Genomic DNA, 13939 nt, shown 5'->3' on the forward strand with positions numbered 1-13939 from the left:
CGCGCGGCCGCTCAGCCGGCGGCATCGACCGTTGCGCCGGCCGCGACGGGCTCCAACGATTGATAGATCGATCGGCCGGTCACCTGAGATGTCAGATGTCCACGAGCTCTCGTTGTCGTATCCGAATCGGATCTGCGTGATCCTGAAATGATCCGCTCGACCTTGCTCCTTGGTCGTCACGGTGACTTATCATATCGCACGCATGTTTAATTTGGGCCATCGGATCATGCCATGCACGAATCGGATGGACTGCACTTACCGATCGCAATCACATCAGCAAACTACGACGTTGTCATGCCAGTTTCATCCAGGCAATGGCGTGCAACGACGCCCACGCCGACCGCGACGCGGAACGGCCACGATGCTCGGCCGGCATGGCCGACGCCCGACACGTACCTTTTGGCCGTCGACGGGACAAGCAGCCGTGGTGGCGAGGCTGCCGGTAAGCCAGCCGGGGCGCCGGTCGAAAGAGGCCTATCCGTACCCCTAGCTAGGTAACCGCCAGCAAAACCATGATACGGCCGGAGACGATGGTACGGTGAGTTCGATCCACGACGACCTCGCACCTATCGATCGATCGGGCATCGCCGTGGGTTTGTAGTTGCGTCGCCGTCGCATCGCGTTCGTAGTGACAGCGGCGGCTTATGGCTCCCTACTACGCCTGCGACGACTGTAGTAGCAGGCTAGCTCCGGCCGGTCACCGGTCGTTGAACAGCATTGGTCGGTCGGTCGATCTGGTGATCCGTGAGTGGACACGGCGAGTGATGGAGACGACGACATGTTGTACGTACGTACCGGCCTGCCGGAAACAGCAGCTGGGCTCCTCGAATTGACGACCTAACCGCTGCATTAATCCACACGGCGGCTCCTTGCATTGCGGCCAATATTGCCTTTGACATCGTATCGCGTATTTCGCGTCTCGGCGCACGTTTTGTCTTGCGCACAACAGTACAGCTAACATTACCTAAGGTACTAAACGTGCACTTGGGGGGCAGGCCCGTTTCCTATTTTTCTAGACAAAGTTCTGGAGTTCGAAACGTGAGTGTACTTGTGCATTCTATTTTATTATAAGAACCACATTTCCTAAAAATTCTAATTCTTGCAGATTATTTTTTTCAGATGTGGATACATATTTCTACGTTTGATTTCCCAGAAAATAATGGTCACCACCTCAATCTTTTTGAAGCAATACAATTAGGCATTATTATGACATCTTATCTTACTTCTAGTTGGATACTTCTTTTACAGTCCCTAGATTAATCCTCACACATGATTAGAAAAAAAATACTAGAAAATCTCACAAAATTAAAAAAACACATATGGCTATCAATTTGGGAACTCTAATACTCATTGATAATAGTAGTCATTGGGTCTATATTTTCTAAAAAAGTCACGTGTGCCATTAAAAAATAGTCTAAAGTAAACCCCTAATATAACCTAATATAAAGTAAGCACACACATATAGAAACATAATAAAAATTAAGCTCTAATCTTTATCTTGATTATCCACCTATTCTATTATAAAAATAATTTAAAGCAATCATCTAATAAATTACCCACCTAGATCAGTATTAGAATAACCTAAAGTATAACCCCTAAATTACCTTTGTCATTGTATAAAAAATATCCCTAAGTACTACTATATACTTCCTCTGCCTCAAAAAGAAAGTCATCCTGAAAAATCTCGAACAGACTAACAAAGATATGAAATGATCTTGCCCGCCTGTGTTTATTAGCTGCATTTGATGCTAATTGGCTGAAACAATGACATATTTATGGAACAAATTTTTGAATCTAGAGTAATTTGTTTTTTGAAACGAGGGAGTATGTTTGTAAATTACTAGCTTATGTATGTCAACGTTAATATAGGAAAAGATAGACTAGGTGTATATAATTGAAAGAAAACCTAAACTCCATCGATTTCTTGCAGTATTATTATTACCTGAGCTGATACCCGCAAAAAGAAAAACTGAGCTGATGAATGGATAATGCTTACGGTTACGGCCTAGTGACGCAGGAGAGTATATACGATCGGCGGCCGGTGCCCAGTGGTGCCCCCACGAGCCGATCGATCGAGCCCCTCGTAGCCATCTATCAGACGTCCAATCCGGGGCGCCGCGCATCAAAAACCGCGAGAGCGCGAGCGGCGCGCGTCGTCGTGCCACGATCGGTCGCGTCGTCGTACGTGTCCCGGCTCCTTGAGCCAAGTGGCACAGTGCAAAGCGGAAGCGGCCTCGCCGCATCCACCGGAACCCGGAAAGGGGGCGGGGGCGGGGGCGGGGCCTTCACCTTCCTTTTCGTGCGCCGCGTCGTTGCACGGTCGCCCCCCGTGGACGTGCTTTTGAGGTTGAGACGAACATTATTTGACGTGATCGTCTCTTCGTGCGGACAGGGCCTTTTTTGACCGCCTGCGCCGGGCGCCGCTGCTGATCGGTGCTTAATCTGTATGATGATCCATGGGCTGGACGAACACAAAAACCATCGATCCTCGGCCCTGTTCGCTTCAGATTATTCAGCTGGCTTATCAGCCACCAAACAGTATTTTCCTCTCACAATAAATCAGCCGCTTCAGTTTTTCAGCCGGCTTATAAGCTGAAGCGAACAGGCCGCCTGACGTACCAGGTGTAGGTTCCCTTTGGACGTACGGGCCTCGGGGTACTGAACAACAGCCATGGTTAATTCCTATCAACATTCAACAATGCTCGTTGCCGACAGGTCGAAGGACATACGACGGCTATTTGTGTACCTGTGTGATGTGATGTTTCTTGTGTTTACAGCATGTCACATTTGAGTGCGAAGCATGCAGTTTACTATTTGCTTGCACGCTTGTGCAGTCAGGTGACACTAGAATAGTTGGAAGGAATGTTTAGGGAGGTAGCTATAGCACTGTACGCGCACAGGGGCGCGCGTAACCTCACGCGCGCGGCGTGCGTGCCCGGGCTTTGAACAGCATCTGGTCAAAGCCGCCGTCGAGACGGATCGCTCGCCACCCACTTGGACTTGGGGCAGTGAGACACCACCTGAATCCTGATCCACACAGGAGCAAAGCTTTGAATTGATGAGCCTATGATACGCCTATACATGCATGCCCTTGGCCAAGTTCCAACGTTCCCAAACTCCCACGCCCCCACCTGGCCAGGCCATGCCACCCCCTATCTCTCTTCCAATTACCTGGGCCTCCATCGCCTTCTACTCCACTCCTGACTCCTGCAGACTCCTCTTCCAATTACCTCTGCAACGCCACCGGCTTAATTGTTTTTACTGCAGCATTATATTACCAGCTTTTACCATGCACGCATGCATCGTTATAGTTCAAGCTTCTTTTAGAGGGATCTTTTTAGTTAAACTAGCACCTGAACTGACATGCACCCACTGCGGGGAGAGGGGGACAGGGTTCTTGTTCATTACAAAAGCATGCAGCTGCTAGTACAAACAGGGAAGCTATAGGCACAGTACGGGCTGGTACAGTTCAGCACACTCTATTATACAAAGGTTAAGAGAGAATTTGACCTTCTCAAAAGAATGGTATTTGGGGGCCTTTTCCAGTCACAGAGGATCTTGTGTGGATCTAATGCACCCAATATTCTAGTGTTCCTGATGTGCTGTCGAGGCAGGGGCTTAACTTAGTTTTAAATTTAAATGGGTTAGTGTAGGTCATATCAGATCATTCAGTAGGGGAGTATACTAATCCCTGCATGTCCATGCCCAAGAGACAAGGCGATGTGCCGGTCCGATGGAGAGCCACAAGATCAGGTGGTACATGGCATGTTTGCCGTATGAGCGGCATTGACTCGGTTGGAACTCGGGAGCTTTGCCTTGGGAACGAAATTTGTTCAAACGAACGTACCCTCCCTTCACATTCTTTTTGTTTGTCCATCCTGTGTGCACGTACCATACACCGACAACAATGCCGTTATTGCAGTTCTTATATAGGGCCATAAAATTTTCCTCTTAAAAAAAAGTATTGCATGCTTGGAGCAGGTTAAGTAAGTAGCTTTATTGTGTTACTAAGCTCCTGGATATATTAGGGTTAATTCACATAAACTAATTATTAATTCACGCAGTTGTTTGTAGAAGTCAAACAGTGACTTCCTCAAGAAGGCCGTAAGTTTTATTCCAAAGAGAATGGCCAAAAGCCAAAATGTACCTAGCAGTTACTTGCTTCTGAATCAGTTACGGTAACAAATCTGGATCCAACCGTACTTGCAATGCAAGCAGCTAGCAGGGACCATCCTGCTTCCTGCCTCATCTTCTGCTAAGATTCAGAAACTCCAGGTGACTTTAGACAGTGGAACAGTAATAAGAGGTAGCAAACCTGCTAAGACTCAGCTCCTGCAGTTGATTTTGGAAACAGTAATCAGAGGCAGCAAACCTACTGCTCCGGTGTAGTTTTATAACTGCGTCAGGACAAGTAGAAATAATGTAAATTAAGCAGGCACCAAGTTTTGGGGGGAACATCCTTCCTTAAAAAGTGACAGTCCAACCAAAACTCAAGATGCAGCCATACATACAGGTCTAAATTAAAGAATTAGCTTCGAACCAGCGTTCCTAATTGTTTTTTAAGATGTCCTTAATTGGGGAGTTTGACATGTCAGTGCTCGATCAGCAAGGCCGGCAGTGTATAAATATACAGGCGTCTCTGAGGTCACGCAGTCTCAGGCTTGCCGCTTCCTAGCTCCCATTCCCGACTCCTACTGCTCGATCTACTTCTCATTCAGCGGGGACACAAACGACCACCGCATCTGGTTCCTCGATTTGTTTTGATCAGCACAGAGAGATGAGGACTTGTGCTGTGGCCTTTGCCGCTCTTCTGCTGCTGCTACTTCTGGCTACAAGAGCACATGGTACGCTTGCTTCATGCATGGCTATTCATCATCTCCTCCATTAGTGGCTCCTTGTGAGGTGTAGCCTGGACTGATCTTGATCATTCTTTCTTATTTCTGCACACAGGAATCAGGCTAGACAGGCAGTTACATGAAGCAATCAACAGCAAGGTCAGTATATACATGAGCTTCTGTGATTGAATAGGCACTTCTTCCTGCGTTAATGAAATTAACAACGACCTAGATTTGCTGCTGTTCTTATTTGTCTGTGTTCTATCCGTATCCACAGGAGATGGCCGATCCCAAGTCCGGCGACGGCGAAGCGTCCATTGCTGACGACTCAGTGAAGAAGCACTGCACTCCCGATGGGCGTTGCTCAGGTACTACAACGAAGCAGATGACTCCTGCTACTACTGTTGTTGCCAAGGATAGCGAGGTGATGATCAGTGCGCATGCGGCACCAAGGTTCCATGAGGATTACTATGGGCCAAGTGGCCATGAGCCTAATCACCACTGATCGAGCTGTCCGAGCATACCTGCATTTACCGCCGTAGTTCTTCTCTCTTGAGTTCTCATGCTTCATCTGGTGGCCTGGAGAATGTAAATGGGGAAGCTAGGTAGCTGTAGCACTATTCTGTTCCATTCCATCGTTGTTGTGTACTTGGAATCTAGTTTATTCAGCACATTTCAGTCTGCACAAAGTTTCTCGCTGCTTGATTTCCGGTGCGGATGCATGCGTTTATTCACGTGCGAGACCCACGGTTCCACTCTCTGCACTGTTAAACTAACGATGCTAGTAGCACGGAGATGCGAGAAATAGTAAGCTCGGCTTGTCAGTCGCCGGCTAGGCATCAGTACAGTAACATTTTCCACATCTCGTTGTGCAGTCAATTGCACGTAGTAAATAAACAAGTTGAAGGGTAAATATTATTGTAGGCAGCCTTCTCGCATCTTTTACCTTCCACCGCCAGCTTTTTAATCTAATCTAACAGGTTGCTGTAACCTTTGGTGCAGGAGCAAAGGTGAAAAAGGCGCTGGCGCACGCTGAAGCAACGGCAGAAGCGAAGCACCAGCAGGTCAGTGTGTTTTCACTTTTCAGGCTGGCTAACTTCCAGCCACCACCACCTGGATATTCTTACAGTGGTCATGTCACCATGCACGCACGCACTTCCCACCTCCCATGCAGCACGAAGACGATATTTACCGCGTGGTCATTTGCAGGTCAGCTCGACTGGAAACGGTCACACCACGACGGTCGACGACGCCGAGGCAGCGAGCCAACCGCGCGTGGCGCGGCAGCGGCAGCAGACGTACCCGGACCTGATGGACATCGCCGGCATGGACTACTCGCCGGCGACGAGAAAGCCTCCCATCCACAACTGAGCGCCGCCGCCGGCCGGCCGGCCACGCTTGGTGGTTCAGAAAAGATGAGCACGTGAGTGATGCACGCGGTACAAGTGCTTAGCTATAGCTAGCTAGTTGGTGCTTGCGACTGGCCTATTAGCTTTGTTTGTTCATTAGTTTAGCTAGCTCTATAGCTGCTGCATGCTAGCCGTAGTAGTAGTGGCTAGGGAGTGCTCCGGCGAGATCCTGATTCCCGAGTCGTGACCCGACCCCTGCTGAAATAGAATAGTGCATACAGCTAGTGACCCACGGATACTGGACAGCTTCGCAGGAAATGCTGCACCTTTTGTGACGACGATACTACAAATCTTGGCGTTTTTATCACCTCTCTCTCTCTCCCCCGCGGATGTAATAATGTAACATGCCTGCCTGTCTGACCGCACTTGTAACACAACACCGCGCTAATTTTGACCGCTTCTCGTCTTCAGTATTCAGTTATTCACCGATCCCATGGTTAATCTGACACTACCCTCCATTGCTGTAATCTATCAGTATTTCGCTAATTTACCGGTGACAGTGGGGTTAGTATGGCATTGTTAACCAAAAGCGCGCTTCCAATCAGGAGATGGCCGGGTTGGTGAGACGACGGCGATCGACAGGGAGGGATGTGTCACATGCGGCTGCTTGTTGCGCTTGATTAATTAGGCGGCCGGGTGGTGGGTTGATTAAGCCGTAGATCGCGCAGCTGCGTGCGTACCGCGCGCCGGAGTCGCGCACGGACGGACGGAACGATGGCCGCCGGGTCGGGGACGGCACGTTGCTGTCGCGCGCCCGCCGAGCCGCGTCGCTCTCGGTCCGGCCGGCGAGGCCGATTGGGCGGGCCGGGCACGGGGGCAGGGGCGATACGTTTGATGTGGGTGCGCCACTCCGGCGATGGCGATGCGGTCGGCGGCGTGCCGGGCCGCGGGGCCGCAAGCCATGGCGTGGTGGAGCCGCGCCTTGTGCTGCGACGCGAAAGCCGGGCAAGATAGCGAGGCGCCGCGTACCGTGCCCACGGAAACTCGCCGCGCGCGCTCGCTGATCGCGCGCTTTGCGCCTTTGACGAGACGATCGCCGTCGGGTACGTGCTCCGTAAGCCACCGTCACGTTCCGGTCTTGTGTTAACTTGTCAACTGCCACGCTTGCGTACTCTACGGCACCGCAAGGCCCGTGGAAAACCACCGATCGAGTATTTGAAGTAAACGGCACAGAGCATGATGGATGCCGAGATGCTGTCACCGGCCACAGCAAGATTCAGAGGTTCTTACTGATGATCGCTACAGTGTTCGAACGGGGTCTTCACTCCTCTGCCGCACATGTATGCATGATGCGCGCTTTGGGACGTGTATCTACAGGGCCCGGGGCAATGGGCAATGCAGCGCATGAATGTATTGCGATCGATTCATGAGCTCTGACCGGGGGGCATTTGTTTAGTGCTTCACTGTATTCTGTGCTCGCGTTTTTGTATGGCTGCACGCTGACAACCACCTGACGCCGATGATCATTGCCTGCCTGCCTTCGTGCGTGCCGTTCTGACCTTCAGATGGATCGGCGCAGCGGCCGGGCCCGGCCGGGCATCGCGGAACAAGGCGGATGGATACGTTTTTCTTCAGCGCGCGCCCATCCTGTCGATCAGAGAGAGAGAGAGAGAGAGAGATGTATCCTAGTCGATCAGAGAAGACTTCTGAGCCTCCTGTTGGGATTTTCTCCAACATATAAACTACTCGGGACGAACTGGAAAACCAATCTGTCTCCTTGAATATACTAGTATGGTGATCAGAGCTGGTAGAGTATTTTATCCTATTACTTTTTTTCTTCAATAGTTTTTAGCAGCTTTGAGTGCTGGATAGTTAAGAACTGAAGGTCGGAGACCCATTTTTCCATTCTGCAGGAAATTTTGTCCTTGCATTTAGTCAAAGTCAAAAGAATGATATTCTTTCTGTGCTAACCTTCGGCCTAGTTGCTCATAGGCGGGTAGGATGGCGTGCAGTCTCTGTTTTTTCTGGTAAAACAAAGCTTTTAGCCGTATTTATTCACTGGAAGGCCCAGCCTTTCGGCCTTTTTGTGAGGTACCAGCCCATTGGTTTCTAGTCCAAGTTAGAGGCAATCATGGGCTTTACTTATTGAGATTCTATCTTGGGCTAAATGGGCCTACCTATGCGTGTTGGGTCAAGCGACTGGGCCCACTAATCCTCCAAATGCACTCACAAAGTCACAAGCCACGGCTATTTTTGGAATGGCTGTTTTGGAGGTGCGACAGCAGGTCAGGGAGCCTCCGTCCCCTCCGTCTCCGGCTCTCGCCATTATCGCACTCCCAGATGGGAGCAAACACCGAAACGGGCCAAGGGGACATGAGAGAACATACGATGTGAGATTCCCCAGGCGCAGCATTCTGGTCTGAATCGATCAGCCGGATCCCCTGTGAAAATTCCCACCCCTACCGTTGGTCCATCGAGGCCATCTGATTGAACAGGAAGGTGGGAGGCGAGACGGGCGGCATCTCCGGATGGCGCCGGCGTCCTCCTCGCCTGCCGGCGTCGCCTGTTTCGTCGTGCTCCTGGTACTCGCCGGCGCCTCCGTTTCGCACGGTTCATTTCAGGGCAGGAGCGTTTTGTCAGGTGCGCAATGTTTTGTGCCGCTCACGCCTTCGTTCTGGGTGCCTCTAGATAAACTTGATGTATCTTTTCCGGTATCATCATCCCAATTATCAAAACTCATTCTCCCATTTTGGCGTCTGTTGAATTGAAATCCCCTTCTTTTGTGACCTTAATTTATTCTGTACAAGCAAATAGGGATTTTTTTTCTTCTACTGTGAACTGTGATGACCAATTGATAAGCACGGCTCCTAACCTGCTCACCATGAATTCGAGCAGATGAACAAGGCAGGGGGATACTGGCTCTATGGAGGAGATCGCTTGCCGACGCTGCTACTCCAGCGAACAATTCCCTCGTCTTGGCCGCGGCGAGGACTCACCGGAGCGACCCCTTCGCCAACCTCACCGCGTACACCGGCGGCTGGAACATCAGCGACCAGCACTACTGGGGTGTATGTCAAATCACATCCAATGATCCCACCTCATATTTTTCAGCGTTTTATACAGTGTCTCCGTTTTGTCTCATCTTTCTCTCCTGTCTTCCTCACTTCTCTGCAGTCCGTGGCGTACACCGCGGTTCCCCTCTTCGTCATCGCCGTGCTGTGGTTCATCGGCTTCGGCGCCGTGCTTCTCATCATCTCCTGCTGCTGCTGCTGCTTCTGCCGGAACAAGGACAACGCCTACTCGCCGTGCTGCTACTTCACCTCCCTGGCGCTTCTCATCATCCTCACCCTGGCAACAATGTGACTACTCCCTTTGTTCCGTCGAGAGAAAGATTGTGCAGTAGTATGTGCTAACGATCGTACTCGTTTGATTTCCTTCCACAACTGCCGATTTCAGCTCCGGGTGTGTGCTCTTGCACTGCGGTAGTGACCTGTTCCACCACAGCACGATCAAGACCGTCGACTACGTCGTCGGGCAGGGCAACCTGACGGCGAACAACCTGAGGAACTTCGCCGGAAGCTTGGCGGCGGCGAAGAGCATCACCATCGACCAGATCTTCCTCCCAGCCGACGTCCAGCAGAAGATCGACGTCGTCGAGGAGAAGCTCAACTCCTCGGCGAACGAGTTCTCCACTCGGATGCTGGAGAACTCCAGGAAGATCAAGAATGTGGTGAACCACATGTGCGTGCCGCTGCTTAACACCAGATCTGCAGTGCGTTTATTAAACATGTGCCTTTTCGTTTTGCTGGTTTTAGGGAGCACGAGTTGATGGCTACTGCAGCTGTAATGGGTGGCCTTGCGTTACTCGGATTCCGTAAGCATTTCGCCTCTGACCTGATTCCGACACGGACAGCTACCGGATCCCTCTCTCTGATATCCTCATCTGAATCCTGAACATTTTTCTTCTTTTGCAGTGTTCTCCATACTGGGGTTGCGGTTCTTTGTCTCCATGTAAGTAGTATTACCATTCATTTCATGGCCCTGTTCCTGTCTTTTTTCCTCATTAGTAGACATCCATCGCATAACTCTGCAGAATGGTGATCCTGGCATGGTTCAATCTTACCGTCACCCTCATGAGCTCCGGTGTCTTCCTGCTCTTGCACAAGTAAGCATGCAGCTTCTGAATCCTGGACATGGGAGGTGCAGAATGAGAAAAGGCTAAATATGGCCGTGCATTGGCAATGGCAGCGTGGTGGGGGACACGTGCGTGGCGATGGACGAGTGGGTGACCCACCCGCAGGCGCACACGGCGCTGGACGACATCCTCCCGTGCGTGGACGTGGCGACGGCGAACTTGTCGCTGTACCGGAGCCAGGAGGTGACGGCGCAGCTGGTGGCGCTCGTGAACAACGTCGTCGTGAACATCTCCAACCGGGACTTCCCGCCGGGGCTCAAGCCGCTCTACTTCAACCAGTCGGGGCCCCTCATGCCCGTGCTCTGCAACCCCTTCAACCCGGACATGAGCCCGCGCGCGTGCGCGCCCGGCGAGGTCGACTTCGAGAGCGCGGCGCTGGAGTGGAAGCGGTTCGAGTGCGCCACGGCGGGGCCGCCGGGGTCGGAGGTGTGCGCGACGCCGGGGCGCGTGACGCCGGCGGCGTACGGCCAGATGACGGCGGCGGCGAGCGTCAGCCGGGGGCTGTACGAGTACGGCCCGTTCCTGGTGCAGCTGCAGGACTGCTCCTTTGTGCGGGAGACGTTCACGGCCATCAGCGACAACAACTGCCCCGGGCTCGAGCGCTACAGCCGGCACGTCTACGTCGGCCTGATCATCATCTCCGGCGCCGTCATGCTCTCCGTCGTCTTCTGGATGGTGCACACGCGGCAGCGACGGCGGCGCGCCATGTCCAAGCAGCTGTGACTGTGAGATTGTGGCTCTGATTGAGCTGTACAATTGGTATTTGTGCATATGAAAGTGAAGGCGAAAGATGACGCATGGTTGCTCTTTCTTGGGTAATTCTGCGAGTGGTATCATGGCTATGCCAATACCTTCGCCATCGACGCGTGGGGAAGGAACAAACGTGGGCTGTTCAGGGTTGGGAGTTGGGACGCCCGTGAGCTGGAGACCTCAAAGGCTATGCGCAGTGAGGACTGAGGACTGGGACAAACAATCAAGGACCCATGGGACTCTGTTTTGATTATATCTAGGAATAGCCTAATCATTGGGTCATTTAACTTACTGATGATAATAACGATGATGGTACGTGACGTTTAAAAACAAGATTCCTTAATGATATACGATGCCTCAGGCAAAAATTAAAAACCAAAATCATCTGGTGTTAGATCAATTCTAGAAACGGGATGAATTAGGTTTTTTTTATTAATTAATAAGATAATTGCCAACCAAATTCAAGTTGAATAGAACTTGAACTACCTCATATCAAGATAGGCTCGGTTCCATAATAATGTTATCTCGTGATATTTCAAAAACAAAAATAACACTATCTCTGTTTTAAATGTTCAGGACAAACTAATAGTTAAAGACGGAGGGAGTACCGTGTGTTTTTTTTTAGATATTGTGGTGCTTTAAACATTTTCTAGTAGTTGGGGCATTCTGTCAAGTTCCGTACGTTGGCACTTTGGAATTTCCAGTGTACTACAAAAACATGAAAGTGAGCTATACAACATTAGGTAGCTGCTGCAGTTGCATCTCGCAAGAAATTTGCGCGAGACCTGCTGTGTCACAGACGCTTAAATAATTGAGACTGTACCAAGTAGCATTCACTGGTCCAACAGCATTAGGTGATCGTGACCACACAGGTTGAATCCCACTTGATCAAACATACTTCAGAGAGCATGTTTGTTTAACCGTCTCCTTCACAGCTTCGCCGTTTTTCTTTTTTTTTTTTGAGAGTAAGCTTCGCCTTTTTCAGTTCTACGAAACGGCAAGGTCAAAAGGGAAATGCCCTTTCTATGATTCAAATTTCAGACCGGAAACCGAGGCGATCACGCACAAAGGTGTAGCAGTAGCAAAGCTCTGCATCTTCAGAATGTGCAAAGGCTGTGCTCGCAGCCATTAGCCTACGGCGAAGTTAAACGTGATACGATGCAGCACTAGCTCGTGTCGATAAAGCAAAGCAGAGTACGTGACAAAAGTCACAAGCACCAACTGTGCCGTGCCGTGCCATGCCATTGCCCGGCCTGGAGTAACGGACGGTCCAGATCACCTGGCCATCGTTTCCCAAATCAGACGCGACATGCAGAGCGTACAATTATTCCAGCGCGCCCGGTCGCTTACCCACTCCCCATGACTTGGTATAAACCCCCAGCTCCTACCACGATCGCCAGCGCCGGAGCGCCAAGCAGAGAGCACACCTCGGCCGCGGCGGGCATGGACTGGCACGCGTGGCTGTCGGGGGCGCGGCTGGAGCCGGCGCTGGTGTACGAGTACGCGCTGGTGCTGGCGCGCAACGAGCTGGAGGCCGACGACGTGGCCTTCTTCGACCACGAGCTCCTCCACAGCATGGGCATCTCCGTCGCCAAGCACCGCCTCGAGATCCTCAAGCTCGCCTGGCGCGAACGCAGGGCCCGCGCCCGCGCCCGGACCCGCCCCGCCGCGCTGGCCCGCCGCATCCTCGGCCGCGTCGCCAGGTGCGTGCGCGGGCTCGTGCGCCGCGACGAGGGCTACTCCACCGCGCTGGTGCTGGTCCCGAGCCAGCAGCCGCCCGACGCCGGCCGCAGCCCGGCCCCGGCGGGGGTCCCCCAAAGGCAGCAGCGCCGCGGCAAGGCGCTGCGGAGAGCCACCTCCGAGCCCAACAAGGGGTCCACGCCCAGGTCCGCCATCGGCGGCAGGGCCGCCGCCGCCGTGCACGCCGTCGGGGACGTGGAGAACGGCGACGGCGACGAGATGGTCAGGTGGGACCGCCTCTTCCAGGACCTCAAGCCCAACTGACGCTGCCATGATCGTCGGGAACTCAGTCATCAGTGTTTAGTAGTGTGCTAATGATTGTGCCTAGTATGTTCAATGTGTGAGTGATGTTGATGTGCTCTACTCCGCGTCCAGTCCCGTCGATATTGTTGCATGTACAGTCCACATAGTCTATGATCGGAACTGGCCGTCAGACTTCTGGTTTGGTTTTTTTGTTTTACAGTGAGGTTGCTGCTGTGCAATAAAAAAAAAGATGAATTGGTGATCTCTGCCTCTGTTCTTTCGCACAAATAATTCGATCGTACGAGTTCATAATCTGTTCATTTGCCACAAGTTCTATATACGATGATGAGATGAGCTATTTCTGAACCCTTGACATTTCAAACCAGCATCAATTTGGGGGTTGGTCACTAGCTCTAGTGTAGTGGTTACTCGTAGTGTGGTGCGGGCATTTGGTGCCAAGTCCCAACAGTGCGCCAGTACGTGCCACCCTGCCTACTGCTCGGTACACATTGAGCGACCTCGCACGTACCAGTACATGGCAGAAACAGCGTAACGTACCCGATCCAGCCGATCAAGCGGGCACATCCTATACTGCAGTGCCATCAGTTGGCTCTGATCTGATTATCTGAAGGACTTTCTTGGTCTTTCAGCGATCTGAATCACAAACGACAGCTTGCGCTGTCTGTCCAGTGTAACTTCAAAAGAACGTTACCCAGACCGGCAGTCAGTACGACGTTGTACGAGAAACTACTGCATCCAACTAACAATCGTACAGTAATTCATGTCCTCGAGACAAACAGTACTACCAACACTGTGCAGTTATAATT

The 13939-nt window shown here is 51.6% G+C and overlaps 3 protein-coding genes across 3 annotated transcripts; all 3 read left to right on the top strand.

Moving 5' to 3' along the window:
* Positions 1 to 4639: 4639 nt before the first annotated feature.
* LOC101762381 lies at positions 4640 to 6685 on the top strand. The gene is made up of 5 exons (XM_004976955.3): positions 4640 to 4844; positions 4951 to 4994; positions 5113 to 5203; positions 5838 to 5899; positions 6045 to 6685. The coding sequence occupies exons 1-5, from the start codon at positions 4778 to 4780 to the stop codon at positions 6204 to 6206; spliced, it is 426 nt and encodes a 141-aa protein (XP_004977012.1). The 5' UTR covers positions 4640 to 4777; the 3' UTR covers positions 6207 to 6685.
* Positions 6686 to 8468: 1783 nt separating this feature from the next.
* LOC101762780 lies at positions 8469 to 11436 on the top strand. Its single transcript, XM_004976956.3, has 8 exons — positions 8469 to 8824; positions 9080 to 9252; positions 9359 to 9543; positions 9641 to 9925; positions 10000 to 10058; positions 10159 to 10195; positions 10278 to 10349; positions 10433 to 11436. The coding sequence occupies exons 1-8, from the start codon at positions 8713 to 8715 to the stop codon at positions 11100 to 11102; spliced, it is 1593 nt and encodes a 530-aa protein (XP_004977013.1). The 5' UTR covers positions 8469 to 8712; the 3' UTR covers positions 11103 to 11436.
* A 1066-nt stretch (positions 11437 to 12502) lies between these two features.
* Positions 12503 to 13377, top strand: LOC101763190. The gene has a single exon (XM_004976957.4). It carries the CDS (start codon positions 12573 to 12575, stop codon positions 13131 to 13133), a length of 561 nt encoding a protein of 186 aa, XP_004977014.1. The 5' UTR covers positions 12503 to 12572; the 3' UTR covers positions 13134 to 13377.
* Positions 13378 to 13939: the final 562 nt, after the last annotated feature.

Source organism: Setaria italica, chromosome VII (genome assembly GCF_000263155.2).
Source record: "Setaria italica strain Yugu1 chromosome VII, Setaria_italica_v2.0, whole genome shotgun sequence".
NCBI lineage: Eukaryota > Viridiplantae > Streptophyta > Magnoliopsida > Poales > Poaceae > Setaria > Setaria italica.